Here is a 20,198-nt window from a genome sequence, read left to right as displayed (position 1 = left end):
TTAATTAAACTTTATCAGCACACAGGTTCTACAATATTTGGTAGAGCTGTATTGATAAATAGTTTGGTCATTCCAAAGATTGTCTATTTAGCTAACATTACAGAGCCACCTCCTAAATTCATAAACAAGCTGAACAAGTTAATTAGAAGCTTTATATTTAAAAACACTTTTAGGAGCATTAAGCACACTACACTCATTCAAAACAAAGAGGATGGGGGGATAAACTTGCAAGATGTTAAAACAAAAATACAGTCGCTAAGGCTAAAATTTGTAGGTCAAGTAGTTAGGAACCCAACAAATTTTCCCTTGACAATTTACTATTATGGTTTAAGATTAAGTAGTCTTCTTCCAATACACAATGATACTCCTCACTATTTTGGTACAGTCACTCATCCATTTTACAGATCTATTTCAAGAATTTTACCTGGTAATGAACATTTAATACACAACAAAACCAAAGAATCATACACAACACTTAAAAAGCTGTTACAGGAAAGCCTAGTGAATAGGATTAAGTGGGGGAGAGTTCTTGGGGTGACAGAATTGAAGGACACATTCATAAACCTACACAGTAAACATATCCCACCAAAAGCTAGAGAGATTAGTTATAGACTTATCTTTGGGATGACCCCTATGGTTAGAAGACGGGCAAATGACCGTGAATGTATATTATGCCACCTTGAAAATGCTGATAACGAAAAACACATGTATTTGGAATGTCCATTATTCCTTCAAGTTAGAAGTACTGTAATGGACCTATTGGAAGCAAACTGTGGCAATAATGTAAATGTTAACTTGTCTATTATTTTAAACAAGCTGCCAAAACTAAAAAATAAAATGATACATAACTTTAACTTGATTATTGTTTCCGAATACAGGAATCTTGTTTGGGCTAGCTGGCTCAAATGTCTACATAATAATAAGGTGTTTGATCCTAATCACTTGAAATTAACATTTAGAAAAATAATGGACTTTAGGGTAGAGAATTATCTAGTTTGATTTTCATATACCTGTACAATGCTCATGTAGTTTTTCAGAAATAGGGTGTTGGGGGTCAGGGATATCTGATATTGTGTTGATTGTTCTGGAGTAGAGTATACTTGTATCATTTTTCTGTCTTTAGGGGGTTCATTGGTTAGGTAGTATGTCTTTGATATTAAATAATATTTCTATTACTGTTATTATATTTTTAGGTTAATCACTTTTCAATTGTTTATGATTTGATACTTGTGAATTATGATAACTTACAAATAAAAACATATTTTAAAAAAAAAAAAAAAAAAAAAAAAAACACACAAAAGAGGCAAGATGGCCCATAAAAGAGGCATATAAAGCCCAAAAAAGAGGCAAAGAAAAGAGGCATAAGGCCCAAGGATTCCTATGATGATAAAGCTAAAACTGAATAGCGCAAATTCTGAGGTTTCCTTTAAAAAAAAAAAAAAAAATCGATCATTTTAATAGTTTGCTCAATATATATAATCCTTTTTCGTATTTCAATTTGTGATAGAATTGTGTATCGTATAAGCAACCTCAATGGTTTGATATTTTATATACAGATGCCACTGTGGATTTTGTGATCGAGTAACAAAGTGCTTTTGCGTCCGAACCGAGTTGTTTCCGGGTTCGAATTCCTGTGAAGACTGGGATTTTTTAATTTTGGATATTTGACCGTCGACCAAAGTAGCCGATGAGCTTTAGATCAGGCATATAATGATCAATACATGTAAACGTTGGCTGCACGACAGTGTTTTAAGAGTTCGTACGATATCAATACTCAACATTTGAAGTCACAAGCTAAATGTTATTGTGTGTGGCGTGTGTGTTGTGTGTTTCTATGGTGATGGTGAAAAGAAGTTGGTGATTGGTTGTGAATGATGCAAGATGCGCGGCATTGTCGTCAGCGGTCTTAGAGGGACGACTCCAGTGCAATCACCAGGCAGCAATGTACAGTACTAACACCACACGCAGTTCTTTAGACCAGGGGTTCTCAACCTGTGGGTCGCGACCCCCTTTGAGGTCGATTGACGATTTGCCAGGGGTCGCCTAAGACCATCGAAAAAATGGATTATTGTCTATTCTTCTGTTGCTGTATGTATGTGCGGGGGGGGGGGGTCGCGGCAGAGTGGGGAAAATGCATTCACTGAAAGCCTCAATCAAATGCCCCCTTCCTGTTTACCGCACTTTTATTTTGTCAAATACCAATTCGTTGTAATCATTTGTAAATGTTTATTTATTAATTGTAATTGCTTAGTCTGCGAATCTGACAAAACGGTGTCTCAGTGAGTACTTAAGTGGTGAAAGGAACCATTTTTACAAAATTTCATACAAATACATTTGATAGTTTGAGATCTCTTGATAGGTACATACATAAACCAGTCAGTGATCTATTGTGACTATTATATACATTCGATTACGAATCTACTTGAACATAATACACAGCGATCCCAGACAAAACCTATTTGTCTCCTCCTTACCTTCGTATAAGAGACAGAATCGAATATCTCGTTGATCTCGTCAGGATGATTGACTGGGACGTAGAGAGGATGTGACGACACAAGTCCGTCATTGGCTAGAGCTGTGTACATGTATTCAACTACGTAGGTATCTAACTGGAAAAAATAAGAAGAACACGGGAGATAACCAAGAAAAATGAAATTTAAATGTGTAATATAATTTTACCTCCCTTGTTATACAACAGCTATTTAAACATAAGATTTTGTGGACCAAAGGGTTTCGGGTAATAAAATTGCTTTGTTTTTATAAAATGTTTTTCTTACTTTTTTATGTTAAACAGCTTATCGTCCAGTTCTAGACGCTCTTCTCTACGGACAACTCGCGACTGGCTAAAGAAAAACTGGTCGCTACACCTCCGTTACATAGATGTAATAAAACGGGACCTCAAATCAGTGAACATCAATACTGACCGTTATGAAGACATAGCTCTAGACCGCACCAGATGGAGAGAGACAGTGACCAAGAAAGATATGGATAGTGAAAGAACATGGGCCTCAGCTCAGGAAGAAAAACGTACAATCCGAAAAACAGCCAGCTCCTCTACCACTGAAGCAAAAGCCACCTTAACCTGCGCTATTTGTGGACGGAAGTGTCTCTCCAAAATAGCGCTCCACAGCCACATGAGGAAGTGTGCGAGATGAAACAGAGCCGTTCTACGACTGAAGGAGGCTAACAACACTTTGTATTAATTTATATTGGTGCTACATTTTTAAACTTGTTAGCTACAGCATGGTTTAACTTTTACGTTACATGTAGCCTATTATTTCTACTAAACGGATATATATATAAATTAGCTCCAGGTCTTACTATCTTCCAGTCCGGCTCTACGTGGTCCACTCCAAGGTTCTCGACGTAACTGGCGAAGCCTTCATTCAGCCAGAGGTCATCCCACCAGGACATAGTGACCAGGTTACCAAACCACTGAAACAAATCTCACAGTAAAGCACGGCTACGACCGGATGTTTAATGAAATATACATACAACGATGATCAAATGATATATTTTTTTTTCATATTTTGTGGATATTCGCATGAATATTTATTGACTTGTTTGGGAATATTTTACATTAGCTTACACTTTTTTAATTTTTTATTATTATTATTATTTTTTGTTTGATGGATTCTCAAAGATGTCTTGTAGAAATACTGATAACAGAGTTTTTTTTTTTTCAAAATGCCTTACAGGGAAAAGTTTGATAATGGACCTCATTCACCAAAAACGAACGGTCACGTGATAATATTGATAAAGCAACGAAAAAAAATGTCACGTGATAACCGTTGTTGATTAAAATTAGATCCTAATTTGTATATGCTAGATGGAGAAGCATGTGGCTTAATATTGTTTATTTACGTTTGGTGAATGAGGTCCATTGATTTTATTTGTATTATTTCATTAACCCTAGAACAACATGATAATCTCTCGTCAATTTATTATTAGAATACACTTTTTTCTTAGAGAGAAAATCCAACTGAAACTTATTAATTTGTCAGTGTGTTTCTGTATTGGCAATATCTTAGTTGCATTAAATATAAATATAAGGATTATGTAACATCATGAAGCTAGGAACAAAACATAATTACAGAATCAATAAAATTTGACATAATACAGAAATGATTGTCAATAAGTTATCAACATTGGCAGTACAGAGCAGGAAGCACTGCACTCAGTTCTAACTCCTCAAGGGTGGCACGGATGAAGATCTCCTTAAGTAGTTTTTGAGTCTTTTTTCTGAGCCTTAATGTGAGAATATCATTGGAGTTCCTTGTTTATGAGACAATGGATGGATCAACATCTTTCTGGTGATTTGTATATTCTTGTCATCTCCCTTAGGGTGAAAGCACTGGTTGTCTTATTTCTCTTTATGCTTAGCATTAATAGTTCTCTTGGCGTTGTCTAAATCATACAGTCTACGTAGATCTACCCATACAATCCGCATCTAGCATCTTGCGACGGGGAAACTTTAAGACACTTTCAACAAACAAGTCACTTGATGAGTCTCCCACCGCTAGTGCACCCATTGTCTTGTAGCCCAATACATGACATCATATCTCAAGTGCTGAAGTATGTCTAATGTAATGTTATCGATATCATCTGTGATATAATTCTCTGCGTTGTTCAACCATGCGGAGCACCACGCACTCTAGATCTAAATATATGTAGGCCTACAAACAAATGTCTTTATTTAAGTCGATTAGCTATTTTGATAGCTCCATTTATACAATTTTGGCATTCACGAATTCGCTTTCTTATAACATTATTATTTCGTTTAGTTGTTTCTAAAACACTCTCAGTGACTATATCGACAATGATTCTCGAATTAAGACCGCGAGCAATATATGGTTAGTTCATTATATTTTATATACTAGTATCTGTAAATCACATCTCACCATGTGAGCCAACTCATGGGACACAACTCTAGCTACATACTCTTTGTCACGTTCGTTTGTCTCCCCTTCTTTAAACAACAACGCCCTCTCACTGTGGGAAAAACAAAGTTATGTATTAGTAATAACTGATGACAAAACTTAAGTACACAGTAAATGGTAAGTAAGTACACAGTAAATATAGCCACAAAATAGTGAAGAAAGTTTAATATTCACATTTGACTAGAGTAACACCTTTAGTAAAATCATTAAATTTAGAAAGCCTTCAGGACAGAAGACTTAAATGTAAATTATACATAAAACACTGAACCATAATCTTCAAATACAAATAACAAAATCTTATAAAATACTCTGAAAGACACAAAGATAAAGGCACATTCCTCGTCCCATATGCTAGGACAAATGTGCACAAGTGCTCCTTCTTCCCTAGTGCTATTAGAGCATGGAATGGGTTGCCTGAGCTAGTCAGAAAAACCAGTGACTTGGCAGAATTTAAGCCATTGGTTAACATACATGACTAGATCGACATAGGAACACGCGTAGGACGTAATCTTTATTTTTTATTAACGTCAGTATTGTATAAGATAAGATAAGATATCAAGCTAAATGGGTCGTGGTGGCATCCTTGAATTCGAATCCTTGTGAAGACTGTGGACTTAACTAGTTCCAAGAAGAAGATTGCTTGGTGGATGTCTAGAGATAAAGATGAGTGCTGAATTTCACGTAGCTATGCAGAACTTCTTGCGACCGGTGTACATTTTAACAAGAAATACAGAGAAAGTTGTGGTGCGCAGTCTCTTTTCTACCTCCGTTTTAGACAATAAGATGTTAATTTGTCCCGCAACCTTTGTTAGATGAAATGTGTGTTTGGTTTCTATGGTGACAGTTGGAAGAGAGGTTAGCTATGCAGTATGAATCATGCAAGAGAAACGACTTTGTCTTCAGCGGTCTTAGATAAGACAGACGACTTCAGATTGCCAGAGTCAAGAGACGTGCTATTGTAGTGAACTTGATTTTGTTTACAATACCATTTTACATCATATTATTACTAAAGTCTGTTTCCACAAGGTTGTCATTGCCGGAAGTGGTAATGGGTATAAGCACTCGACTACTTACAAAAATAAATGATTTCTAATGGCATGCGTCTCAAATAGCCACTGACAACCAGTTCGAATCCTGACCTTCACGTTTGGCTCCGATATTGAGTCAGGCGGAACTGTTTTCACTATCAGGAGAAGGGGCGAAGGCGAGTAACTGGCGCCAAAACCATTAAGCTTCGGACAGGAGGGGCTCATTAGCCATTGCTTGCTACCCACCTAGGAGTATGAAAACTCTGAATTCAAACTTCGGCTGCCTTGCAATCATGGGAAAGGCTTCTAGAGTCAACACTGAGAAAAAATCAGGAGTCGGTGACCAATAGCCGGTTTGCAACACTTAGTGCTATCCCCTGGCAGAGCCTGTATCGTCGCTGATCCAAAACTGTATCGATACTTAACGCTCCTTTAGATACATCAGCGACGTGGAGAGGGGGAACTAATGTGTGGGTGACATGGCTCCGACCACAGCTAATGCCCAGGCATTCATCTCATTATTCATGAGATGATCCACAGTCTCTTCTCGACTGAAGGAAGCCTTATATTTCTTAAGTCTACTACAGTTATACTGTACGATGGCGTGCAGATTTTGTCTATATTGCTATACAAATTATTTGTAATATTTTAGTATTGGTTATAGTTTTGATCACAAAGAATGTACTTAATTTATTTCATCATTAATCTAAGGTACTTGAGACGACTCCAGAGTGCAAAGACGTGTTTTGATAGAGAGTTTGTTATTAATATTAGTTTATTTAATCTCAAGTCTATATCACTAACACTTACCTATATGAAATGAGACCCCAGTGTTCCATAGCTCCAGATACAAAATCAGGAAGAGCAATCATGTCTGTAGAATAATTAATTGATTTGTTACCTCCTATTTTCATATTTTCCTACTTTAAAAACGAGCAAAATATTTTTTTTAAATCCCTAAAAAAAAAACGTATTTAAAGGAAAGAACTCCGCATTTACATCTATAAATTTCAATAATGTAGAAATTATTTCCTTTATTGGATATCAAACAAAATTATTATTTAACAATACTTAATTGACTAATTGGTTAATCTTTTAATTGAGCCATGTTTTGTGAGGTACCATAAATAGTTCTTTATTGTTTTAACTTCATGCGACAATGAGTGTGAAAGAAATAACGTGTTTAGTAATCTAAGGAGACGAAACCTTACATATTTAACCGTATCAGTGAATACTCAATGATTAATTTCTAATGTTGGTATCAAACAAAATAATTAATTACCAGTAATTAATTGTCTTATTGTTGTTGTTTTTTAATAATAATAATAATAATAATAATAATAATAACGACGTAGGGCATGAGATTCGCCAATGGGAAGAAAAAACACTCCACGGAAAATTTCCGGCTTCATTACATGGGGACAACATCGACAAGGCTGCTTCCTTAACATGGCTCAAAGCAGGTCATCTCTACCCTGAAACAGAAGGCTTTGTTACAGCAATACAGGACAGAGTAATCAGGACAAAAAATTACGAGAAGCATATCCTGAAACTCAATGTTGTCGACAAATGCCGAAAATGTGGAAATGTGGGCGAGTCGATTGAACACATTATGGCAGGATGTCCAGCCCTATCAGAATCAGCCTACCTAGGTCGCCATAACCAAGTTGCAAAGTTAATACACCAACACCTGGCTTTGACGTACAAATTGATCGGAAAGGACACTCCCCCTTATTATAAATACTCTCCGCAAGAGGTTCTCGAGTCTACTGAACATCTGCTGTACTGGGATAGGCCTATTCTGACCGACAAAACGGTAGATTTCAATCGCCCGGATCTGCTGTTCATCGATAAAAAAGAAAAAACCGCTACCATTATCGATATCGCCGTACCACTGTCTCATAATTTAAGAAAAACTGAGATAGAAAAACAAAGAAAATATGGGAACCTAGGCTTGGAGATTAAGCGTCTATGGAAATTGTCCAAAATAACAATATACCCCATTGTTATATCAACCGAGGGGATAATAACAACTGACCTCACAGACACCTTCAAGGCCCTTAACATTCCTAGGAACATCTTCGTTGCCTGTCAGAAGGCGGTACTGCTGCAGACCTGCCACATCACCAGAAAATTCCTCAGTGGAAACTGTTAAAGGGACTACGATGAATTTTGTTTCTCTTTAGCGAAACTCGACCCTGGCAGCGCCAGAGAATGACTACTCGTTCATTTCTAACATAATAATAATAATCTTTATTATCCGTAAGGAAATTTGTCTTACAATTTGTGCATTACACCAAACAAAAAACATTATAACTATAAGAAACCAAAGTGTACATTCACACCAGACGCACTCATAATTTACATGTGACAAAGTTTATACCAGATTGTTCTTATTTAATGATTTGATTGCCAGGGGAACAAAAGAGTGTTTGTGTCTGTTTGTCTTTGCTATCGGTGTCTTGTATCTCTTTTGTGGTAAAATCACAAAATCCTGACACAAAGGGTGATTCTTTATTTCGAGGATCTTGTTAGCTTTTTTATAGATGTTTGTCTCAAACAACTGCCCTAATGGGGTTTGTTTTTTGCCAATGATTTTGCCAGCAGCATTTAGGATTCTATTAAGTTTATTTTTATTTTTAATGCTCAGATTGCCATACCAGGCAGTGATATTGAAACTTAAAATATTGCAGATGTGAGCGTGATAAAACATAGCCAAGGCCTTTTCGCTAACATTAAACGAGGACAGTTTTCTTAGTAGTCGTAATCTTTGCTGCCCTTTTTTGCTGATATAATCAGTATTTGCAGTAAAATTTAGTTTATTGTCTAGGATAGTACCAAGTTATTTAAAGGTTTGCACAATTTCAATAGTCTCTCCAGCTACAGAAACAATATCATTTCCCTTCTTGTCCCTACGAAAATCGATTATCATTTCTTTGGGTTTTTTTACATTTAATAATAAAAAATTATCTTTACAGTATTCCTCAATGTGTTCTAGTTCTTTGAAATACTCATTTACGTCTGAGCTCTCTGAGAGCAGGGCAAGAAGAGCCGCATCGTCAGCGAATTTTGTGAAGGAGCAACAATAACTATCGGATTGAAAATCATTGGTGTACAAAATGAACCACAATGGCGATGTTACAGCCCCCTGGGGCGCCCCTGTGTTAACTATGCGTTCATTAGATATAACATTGTTTACCCTAACCCTCTGAGCTCTCTGGGTCAAAAATTCATTAGCCCATAGTATTATGTATGGACTAATCTGCAACGCTTTCATCTTTTCAATGAGTAAATGAAGTTGTATAGTGTTAAAAGCTGATGAGAAATCCATAAAGAGCAATCTTACATAAGTGTTCGGTAAGTCCAGATGTTTGTAGACACAGTTTAAAATATTTAGGATGGCATCGTCTACACCTTTACCCTTTTGGTAAGCAAATTGTAAAGGGTCTAACTTATTACAAAGATCATTCAGAAGAAACATTTTAACCAATTTTTCTAAACATTTAGACACAATGGAAGTAAGTGAAACAGGTCTATAGTCATTCATTTCCTTCGGTTTGGAAACCTTTGGCACAGGTACAATTATAGATGACTTCCACACAGGTGGTATCTCATGGTTTAGTAATGAAGTAGAAAAAATATCTTGGAAAGGTTCAGCTAGTTGTTCAGCACATTCTTTTAAGATTCACCCTTTTATTCCATCAGGCCCACCAGCTTTCCTTGGGTTGACGTTTTTGAAAATGTTACAAACTTGCTCTTTAGTAATCGCTAATTCTAAGCAGTTGTTAACATTGACATCCTCAAGGGCTTTGAGTCTTAGATAATTAAAATCTTTCGTGTCGAAGCGACAATAGAAATCATTTAACTCGTTGGCCAATGTTTTTTCGTCTCTTGTAGCAAGATTATTTTTAAATTTGACTTGTGCTCCTGCCATTTTGTTCATGATGCCCCACGCCTGTCTCATGTCACTTAATTGAGTCTTCCAGCTTGGTGCGGTAGTTTCTCCTCCCTTCCTCAAGAACGACGTTGAGATTTCGTTGAGCAATTTTCCTTGTCTGTCCATCGCCACTCATAAATGCTCTTTTCTTATTGATTATTTCCCGTTTTATTTTTGCAGTGACCCATGGTTTATTGTTGGGGTATATCTTGATGCTCTTAGTACTGACACACATGTTTTCACAGAATTTGATGTAATTTGTCAGTGCGTCGACCCATTCTTCCAGATTTGAAGTGGTCTCTTTGAACAAATTCCAGTCAGTGCAGTCTAGACATCCCTGTAGTTTGAGAATATTGTCTTGTGTCCATTCTTGTACGTTTTTTTGAATGATTTTTCCTTCTTTAAGTTTTGTACGGTAAGTAGGCAGCAGTTGTATTGTTTTGTGGTCCGATGATCCTAGTGGTGGCTTTTCACGAGATGTGAATGCTCCTTTGATGTTACAATAACATAAGTCCAGAGTTCTGTTTTCTCTTGTCGGACATGAAATGTGTTGATAGAAGGTGGGTCAACCTTCAAGGTGCATTTATTAAAATCACCCAGTATAACTACTGGTGCGTCCGGTGACCTTGTCTGAAACTCATGCACTACGTCAGCGATTATTGCAGCTGCAACTTCCGTTTTGGCTGTAGGCGGAACATAAACCAGGACAATGTAAATAACCCCAAAGTCTCGTGGCAAATAAAAAGGTCTCAATGAAAGCGCCAGTAGTTCTAGATCCGGACAGCACATTCTCTTTTTAACCGTGTAGTTGGTACAGTATTTGAGGTTGATGTACACACAAAGCCCTCCACCTTTCTTCTTCTTAGACTCAGCCGTTCTGTCAGATCTCACGCAAGAGAAACCATCAATAGCAATCAGGTTGTCGTTGTCATCCTCCTCTAACCATGTCTCAGTAAAAGCCAATAGACAACTTTCCCTAAAAACGTGGTCGTAGCGTACATGGGCACATATCTCATCCACTTTATTTCTTATTGAGCGGACGTTAGCTAGAATAATCGTAGGAAGTGGTGGGCGAAACCCTCTTCTTCTCAGTCTTTGCCGTAGTCCTCCTTTTTTCCCTCTTTTCCTTGTACTAATAGAGGAAGGGTAGAAACAATTTATATGTGCATAACACGGTGGAAGAGGCTTCCTCTTTGAACGAAGTCCGAGGAGTTGATCTTTGCTATAATGAATTGATTCATGTATTGTCTATGTCAATGAATAATTGCGCAAAATTCTCAACTTGATCCGAGTATGGATGTGGCAGAATCATTGTGTTCAAATTTTAAACTACACAGACAGAAAGACAGAGTGAGTAGATATAACCTTTGTATAAAGTGTCTATGGGAATAGCTTGTCGTCTAGATGTCTGGTGTAACGTAAGACAAATGGAACGAAAATATAATATAAAAATAATATAAATATAATATAAATATAATATAAATATAATATAAATATAATATAATTATAATATAAATATAATATAAATATAATAAATATAAATATAATATAAATATAATAGAAAGTAAAGTTCCCAATTTCAGAACCTGGGATCTATAGGGCAGATGGTATCATGTGGCCAGCACATAGGTCAAATATAAATAAAAATATAAATATAATAATGATGAGTCTTAGAGTACGAAAATTGAAATAAGGTTGCAGTATTTTTCGTAGCCACACAGAAGACCCAGCATTAACCTACATATTTTGCCACACCAACGCAAAACAAACCAATTGTTGCAAAAGTTTACTTTCTCTTTTCGCTGTTTACATTTGAATTCCGAGACACTTTTTGTTTTGGTTGCAACTGTGACACTCGCAGTCTTTTAAAAAAGATATTCTACTGTCTCATTTGAAAGCTGTTTGCAGCCACTGTCCTCTATGCCAGTGAGGGTTGGTCTTGAGACCGTTTCTTAAGGGTACTTGAGCATTTCAGTTATTCCTTCCTTTATTTAGCCCTTTAAAAAATAAAAGGTTTCTTGGCAATTGGTCGTTCTGGATACGTGTTGTCTGGTGCCCACATAAGTATATGTCTCAATAATTATGTAATTTGTTTTTAAAAATTGTAATAATTATTGTACATAAATAGAATAGTTAAAAAAGCAAGGTTACAAGGAGAGTTTGTGTGGAAACACAAACTCAAAGTCGTTCCCCTAAGTAGTCCTCTTGGCCTTTGAACAATCTTTGCTCCTCTGTTCTTCTTTCGAGTTGACATGTCCCTTTCATTTTCGCCACTATGGATGGGTCTTCATATAGCTGGTAGATTTCTTGGTTGGTGCGAATCCTCCACCGGTTTTCTCGTGTATGGCATTTCTTTCTTTCCCAGGATTTTTCTTTCCCAAGTATTTAACAGATTTTCTGTGTGTGGGTTTTTTTTTTGTCAGGTTTCACATGCATATATGACTACAGGTCTGATGATGGTTATGTAAAAGGTTTTGTTTCCTTTGTTTTCTTAGATATAATTTACTTTTAACTATGTGTTGTGTGCTATAGAAAGCTCTCTTGCCTGCCGCTATTCGTTCCTTTATTTCTTATATTACGTTGCTGGGTGTAATGAACCCCTTCACGCCATGTTCGCTACGTCACTGGGCCTAACTAATGTTATTGTAGGATATCTACTTCAGGTGTTCTCAAACTTTTTTTTACACGGGGATCCGTTTAAAGAGTTAAAACTTGCCGACGGATCCCTGTCTTGTAGTTGTATGATGGCTGTCTGGCTTCGACACAATACCCACAGGATGTTTCTTGTACTTGCAATCTCGAGCTAACAACACAAAACCTATCACAAGAACAATCTCGAGCTAACAACACAAAACCTATCACAAGAACAATCTCGAGCTAACAACACAAAACCTATCACAAGAACAATCTCGAGCTAACAACACAAAACCTATCACAAGAACAATCTCGAGCTAACAACACAAAACCTATCACAAGAACAATCTCGAGCTAACAACACAAAACCTATCACAAGAACAATCTCGAGCTAACAACACAAAACCTATCACAAGAACAATCTCGAGCTAACAACACAAAACCTATCACAAGAACAATCTCGAGCTAACAACACAAAACCTATCACAAGAACAATCTCGAGCTAACAACACAAAACCTATCACAAGAACAATCTCGAGCTAACAACACAAAACCTATCACAAGAACAAGCGAAGAGCTAACAACACAAAACCTATCACAAGAACAATCTCGAGCTAACAACACAAAACCTATCACAAGAACAAGCGAAGAGCTAACAACACAAAACCTATCACAAGAACAAGCGAAGAGCTAAGTCCAGACCGTTAAATACTTGAATGAAGTTTAATACACAAAGGCCGCTGTCGAGTCTCTGTCACCTTGATGTTCAAAGACCAACTGACGAATAGTAATGTCACGTAGCAGTCAGGCTGCATCTTAATTTAACTTTTGGCGGAAGTAACCTTAGTAATTAGCTCCTCCTTTTTTCTAGAAAATTCTAAAGACGGAAGACGTCAACTGATTACTGATTTGAGCGTGGTTTTGTCTGAGAATTGTGGGATTGGTTTTAGCGGGGAAAACGAGTCAATTTTCAGATGGAACTTAAAGAGACAAGTCGCATATAGTTTCAGTAGTAGAATTAATATGTTTGAATTTATTTGTTAACGAGCTCTGTAAAAGATATTCTATTGATATAGTTTCATTTGTATATTGTGAGTGACTCCTAGTTAATGAAAGTTTTGTATTTTGAAGTAAAAGATTTTTTTTATTTGAATATCTAAAAATATTTAGATCTAATATCAATATCTACATAAGAATCACTGGCATCACAGGAACATCTTGTAACACATTGACACCTCATCAAGAACAATATGTCACATATTAGACACCTTTCAAGACCCTGTGACAGCTAACATAAATAAACAAACCCCCCATCAGTGGCGTCACTAAATGTTTTAAACGGAAAGCATATGGCAGAGCATCATGGCGTCGCGCTGTGAAAACTTTGAAAACAGCGCTGGCAGAAGAAAAGAACCAGAGAAGAAAGGCAAGGCCAATGACATCAGCTCCAGCTGGAATAACCTGCACAGTGTGCTGCTGAACATTCCGGGCTCACATAGGTCTCACCAGCCACACGAGGAGGCATAAAACCCCAGTGCACAGCCCTTATCAACGAACCACGATGGACGAACCATATATATAAATGCCGCGTTCAAAGTCCGTCAACTATGGTCGACTGCTAAATACTTAACACACTATATGCTCGGAATGAGGAAGCACAAAACCCCAGTGCAAAGCCCTCAGCCCCCTTGATGACAAAAATGGTCATCACAGAACCACGATGAACGAAATATATATATATATAATTGTTTTATTTCAAAGTCCCTCAACTATAGTGCTTCTGCTAAGTACCTAACACACTAATTGTATGCCGGTAAGAAAGTAGTTAGACTCACCTAATTTTGGAAGAGGGTAGGAAATGTTGAAAAATTCTTCAAAGTAGTCTAGAATTTTTACTCCGACATCCAGTGAGTACTTGGTCGAATTTAGACGCTCCGGAACGGCGTAGGTTCGAAACTGGGAAGAAAGAACAATATACACGTAATTAGTCAGAATTAACATAAATGTTAGATGTTACTGATATATTTTGTCATTCTCGATTCTTATACCTATGAAGTAGACAAAATACTAAAAAAAAAAGTTAATTATAAAGAATCCTAACAAAAAAAAACATCTAATACATCTTATCGAAGAGACAAAACTCCGCATTTACTACTATATCTCTCATAAATATATGTTTATAAAATAGTACTTCAATAAGTCATCAAAATACAGAAATTTATTAAATTTAAAACATTAGATCTAATTTAAAACAGTTTAGTAAAAGAAAAATTAATGTTTTATGTAGTCGACATTTAAAATTGTAAAACTAGTAATTTTTATATCAATTTAAAAAAGGTAACATCCTTTTCCATTAGTTATCTGCCTCTAACGATGACCTTCCGGTAGATTATTTTCGTAGTACAATGATATAGAGAACTCTATGGACTTTTTCATAGCAAAACTTGCATTTTCGTCAAAAAAAATTGTATTTAAAGTAAGTAGAAAAAATATTATAACATGTATAAATTCTTTTATAACATTACAAATTATAAAAATAAAAAAAAAAATATTATTTATCTATTTCAAACACAATAATAAAATGTTTAAACTTGTACTTTTTGTATAAAAACAAATAACATAGTAAATCTCCTTTCTAAAATTTAAAAAAAAAATGTATACTTCCAGGCGCTACAAATCATTCTTCACTATTTATTTCAAATAAATTGAAAAATTATCATAACATATACTACATATTATAACAATTTTAACAAACAAATTATATATTATTTATCTTTAAAAATACAATAATAAAATGTTTAAACTAGTACTTTTTGTATAAAACCAATTTTTTATTGTATATCTTCTTTGTAAAATTTTGAAGAAATTGAACTTTTGTACTCCGAGAGAATGGTAGATTTCGAACGTAACACTATTTTTCGCTATTTATTTCACGTGGACAAGGAATTTTTTTTTACGTTTACGATAGGCAGATCAAAGATACTGCATTAGGAACGACCTTGCGAAAGAAAAATTACTTTGGCAAGCTAAAGTTGATATGCGTAACAAACCAGCCTAGGTACCATCATGCTTGAACATACAAGGAAGAGAGAAACATAGATGTAGGAAGCTTAGGAACAAGACATCTTGAGATTTGTTTTCTAATCAACTCCGCCCTCGCCCTATTAAAGAGTAGAAGCGTCCATCCTGTCATTTTGTAAACATATCACACATACAAATTTTGATTTAAATTCTAGAAATCTGTGACTTGTAGAAATAGTTTGCAAGTGGCGGTACAAGGCGTGGGCAACGTAAGACAACATCCAAATCTTTACGACTTATAATGTGTCCTAAATGGCCCAAAAAATGTCAAACTGCAATATGTTGGAAACAGCCCAGCAAACACCAATAGAGCAGGAAATCCAGTGGAGTAGCAAAGGTGAGGGGATTGGGGGGGGGGAATTTGAAGATCCCCGGGCTCCCACTTCAGGGGGGCACCCAAATGAAATTTGTTAGTAAATACATGAATTAATATATTTGATTGACAAATAGTGTCAACGGGTGTCTTTTTTTCAACATTTACGAATTAAATTTATAACAAAGACTAAACCAAGATCTAGGTCTATCAGTACGTTGACTTTGTTGACATTTTAAAAATATTTTTTTCGCACAGAGATCAAAGTTGGTTTTAAATTTTAAAACGCAAATCTTTAATAGATTTGTTGCCGATTTATTTTCCTATTAGAAGCGATCAAACATGTGCTTGCAGCAGGAACTAAAAATATTTCTCTCTTTGTTACTAATACTAGATTTAAATGGAGAGTATTTTAAGGTTACGCTAATTTACCTTGTAGAAAAATGTACAGAATCGGGTATAACAGATCCAATAGTTATTCTTAATAATGCTAGAATTGTCCATTATTCGGGTTTGGCTTCTATAATTTCAGAATTAAACTTCATTCTCGAGTTATTACCCCTCTATTCATCTTTCCTCAATCCAATGGAAACATGCTTTTCTAAATTAAAAAAAACAACAAACAAACACTCTTATAGAGTGATAGAAGAGTGAATTGCAAAGGTGGGAAAATAAGTCAAAAAACCTAAATGTATGTCTCTTCGTCAGAGGAAATTTCACAATCATGGCATATTTTTTATTTGTGAAATTTAAAAAAATGTTATACTTTCCATGCCGAGTTGACCAGAGTGGGGCTACAAAACAGCATGACGCAAAGGTTAAACCTACGATAAAGCAGCCACAATGAGTGGTCGTCTGTCTGGCCTGCGGATACGTACGTCTGTTAGACATAAATTCAAAGGCAACATTTCTGAACTGTGATAATCACTCTCTCAACCTGGCAGCTTTTCATTCTGTTGAGATAGATCCAACAATTGTCACCTTTTTGGAACTGTACATGAACTGTTCAACTTTTGTTTTCCAAATTAACCCAAGAGTTGGGCCAAACTGAAAGAAGATGAAGCCGGGAATTAAAAAAAAAAGAGTAATAAAGCTACGTCGGCAGTTTCCTTGCATCTCGACAAAATCATCAAGCTGTTGAAGAAACTTTCTCGAATTCTGACCAAAGCTCCTGCGCCCAATTAATAAAGTTCAGAAGAAACTACAAAAGTCTGAACTGCATATACGGGAAGCTGTTAAAGAAATTAGTACCCTTTCATGCTTTCTGCAAAATTATGAGAAACTGACAAAAAAAAACAATCCATCGAAAAGCAAAAGAAGGTAGTGAATACTATGGATTCCCTGTAATCAAAACAACCAGAAGAAAGAAAAGACTTGATGGGAAGTTGAGTTCTGATATAGGACTGTCAATAGAACTGCAATTCAAACGTGTTGCGACAGAAGTGCTGGACAGACTTCATATGGAGATGAAAGGCAAATTCCAAAGGCTGGAAAGAAAATAGATACCTTTGGGTTTCTTCTTGAACCAAGACACCTGTTGGATGATGACCAACTGTGTTACTTTTTCATGTTTGAATGATGAAATAAATGACAAATCGCTTGTTCAATGATATCATTGGTGCACGAGCACTTTTCATCAACAAACCAGTAATACAATCACAGATAGACATATTGAGGAAGTAGGCTTCATATGGTAACATATGCCACTTCCATTGCGTTATGTGAGAGATCATTCGCAAAGTTCAAGTTCATTAAAAACTATCTCTGGAGCACAATGACGCAAGAGAGGCTTAGCAGCATGGCTTTAATGTCAGTGTAATCACAAATACTAGACAGTATTGATGTAGTTGATGTTATAGATGTTTTTGCTGCTCAGAATGCACGACGTGAAGCGATATGAACTGAGATTTGTCACTTGACCATTATTTAGCCAGTAAACAACGGTATTATTCATTAAAAGAGTCTTAATGATTATTTTTGGTTAATTTTACTGATATACTGTACCAATTTGATTTTGGGCTTATATATTTTTGCGTACATTATTATCTCATGTCATGATTTTCAATATCAAAATGCAAGTGGCCCCCAAAGAGGTCAATCCCCCCCCCCGGGCCCCCAAATCCCTAGCTACGCCCCAGAGGAAATCAAATGATGCAAATGGAATTGAATTAGGCAGACCATATTGGAGGATATGGGAAAATGTGTTCAAAGCAGGCTCGGAACCCACATGGGAAGATAAAGGCTGTGAGACCAAAGTAAACTTAAATGAGAGAAACATAAATAAGAAAAGAAAGCAAGGTGGACAAGGACCCGAGAGACATTGTCAGTGAACAGTGTACGGTGGCATAGTACTGATGCGGCCCTATGCTTTACTGTGACTCTAAAAGGCAAAAGCAAGTGAATGCATAAAATAGGTGCTATTAATTAATTAAGGTATACCTTTTTAAGCATAACTTATGAACTCTATTCTTTTTTTTTTTTCTTTTTTTTATTTTATCAATAGCATTTCAATTATATTTCACCAATAGAAAAAAAATATGTAAAGCTTTTGTTTAAAGCTAGCTTTGCTATGGTCCTGTTTCTGATTTAATTTGTTGCTATTAACACACATTTAAATGTAATTTTAACAAAAGTCTTTGATAACATTGAAAGTTTTACGAGTCTCGGAATGGTTCTGTTGCAGACGAGCCACATCTTTAACAAAGTCCTCAGAGAGCGACTTTAAAGGGAGACAAAAATGAATCTAGTTTTAGCGAAAAATTAAAATGATACAACAAGAAGACGTGAGGAGTTTCTGTTACACAAACCTTGTGGGCGGCCCCTTTGGGTCACTCGTATTTATATTAGAGAGGGAAATGCCGACTTAATTTTACATACAAAATTAAATAATTAGTAAACCAAAAAGTAGTCGTTGCATCTACTTTTGAGAATTGGGACGATATTTTTAAAATCGAATTAAACAACATACACTAAAGACAAGAAAAGATCGGATTTTTTTTAAAGATCTTTTTTTAAAGAATACTTGACTGAAGGTACAAAATAACACTTACAGAACACCGATAGTACCTAGTGTAACTATTTCAATTTTATTTCTATTTATTTTTTAATGATTGTTACGCCTTAGTAAAAAAAAAACAGCTTAAATAGCACAAACATATTAGCAGCTCTCTAATAAGGGAATCATACGGGATACCTGCCCTGCCAAGCGTAATTGTCGGACAAGTCCCTATATAATATGGAGGATTAATGTAAAGCTCCTCTCTTTCTTCGACCAATGGTTAATGAGGAATTCATGTGGCCAGCGCAACGACCAATCATCTTTAATTTCCAAAGCTTATGTCAGGTACCCATTAGAGCTGGGTGGAGTCAAGTATCGAAGATAAGGTATCAAAGACAAAGGTGGTTGCTTTGTCGTGCGGTTTGCTCGCCGGACTGTCATTTGGACTTATCGATGGTCGCGGGTTCAAACCCTGCCCGAACATCCGAAACGTATAAAACATTTTACAAAACAAAAGAATCAATGACAAAGAATCAAAGACAGGTTATCAAAGACAAAGTATCGGAGACATCTATTAAAGTCAAAGTATCGAAGACTGTGTATCGAAGACGAAGTATCAAAGACAAAGTATCGGAGACAAATTATTGAAAGCAAATGTAAAGACAAACTCTCGAACACAGCGTATTGATGACAAGGTATCGAAGACAAAAGAATCGAAGACAAAGAATCAAAGACAAGGAAAATAAGACAAAGTATCAGAGACAAATATTGAAGACTAATTTAAAGACAGACTATCGAAGACAGCGTATTAAAGACAGCGTATTGAAGACAAAGTATCGAAAACAAAGTATCGAAGACAAATAATCAAGACAAGGTATCAAAGTCAAAGTATCGGAGACAATGCGTTGAAGACAAAATATCGGAGACAGTGTATCAAATACAAAGTATCGAAGAAACATGTAAGACGAAGTTTCAAAGATAAAGTATTGAAGACAAAGTATCGAAGACAAAGTATCGAAGTCAAAGTATCGAAGACAAAGTAAAAGTGTACGTCACACAGAAGAAGAATGCTTTCCAATCATTTTGATCTTGCAGTCTAAGAGACACAGTCACAAGAGGTGTACCTCCTTGCCTTTGTTGGTAGTTGCCTTCAGGTAGGTAAAGTCACAGATCGCGATGACCAGTAAGTAGGTCGGCATGATGGCTGACTGACCAAACACATCCTTCACGTAGGTGATGCTGCCGTCAAGGCTTAGAAAAAAAAATA

General features: G+C 36.0%; 1 protein-coding gene across 1 annotated transcript in view; it reads right to left on the bottom strand.

Annotated features, from left to right (window-relative positions):
* LOC106080169 (aminopeptidase N-like) overlaps positions 1-20,198 on the bottom strand; it is a 93,904-nt gene that overhangs the window by 49,232 nt on the left and 24,474 nt on the right. The window contains exons 7-12 of the mRNA XM_056012017.1: positions 20,056-20,182; positions 14,375-14,495; positions 6,779-6,842; positions 4,902-4,992; positions 3,322-3,435; positions 2,475-2,609 (exon numbers count right to left, since the gene is read on the bottom strand). Coding sequence (XP_055867992.1) covers positions 2,475-2,609; positions 3,322-3,435; positions 4,902-4,992; positions 6,779-6,842; positions 14,375-14,495; positions 20,056-20,182 — 652 coding nt within the window. The remainder of the gene's footprint in view (positions 1-2,474; positions 2,610-3,321; positions 3,436-4,901; positions 4,993-6,778; positions 6,843-14,374; positions 14,496-20,055; positions 20,183-20,198) is intronic.

Source organism: Biomphalaria glabrata, chromosome 15 (genome assembly GCF_947242115.1).
Source record: "Biomphalaria glabrata chromosome 15, xgBioGlab47.1, whole genome shotgun sequence".
In the NCBI taxonomy this organism is placed as follows: Eukaryota; Metazoa; Mollusca; class Gastropoda; family Planorbidae; genus Biomphalaria; species Biomphalaria glabrata.
This window is presented reverse-complemented; position numbering and strand designations above follow the sequence as displayed.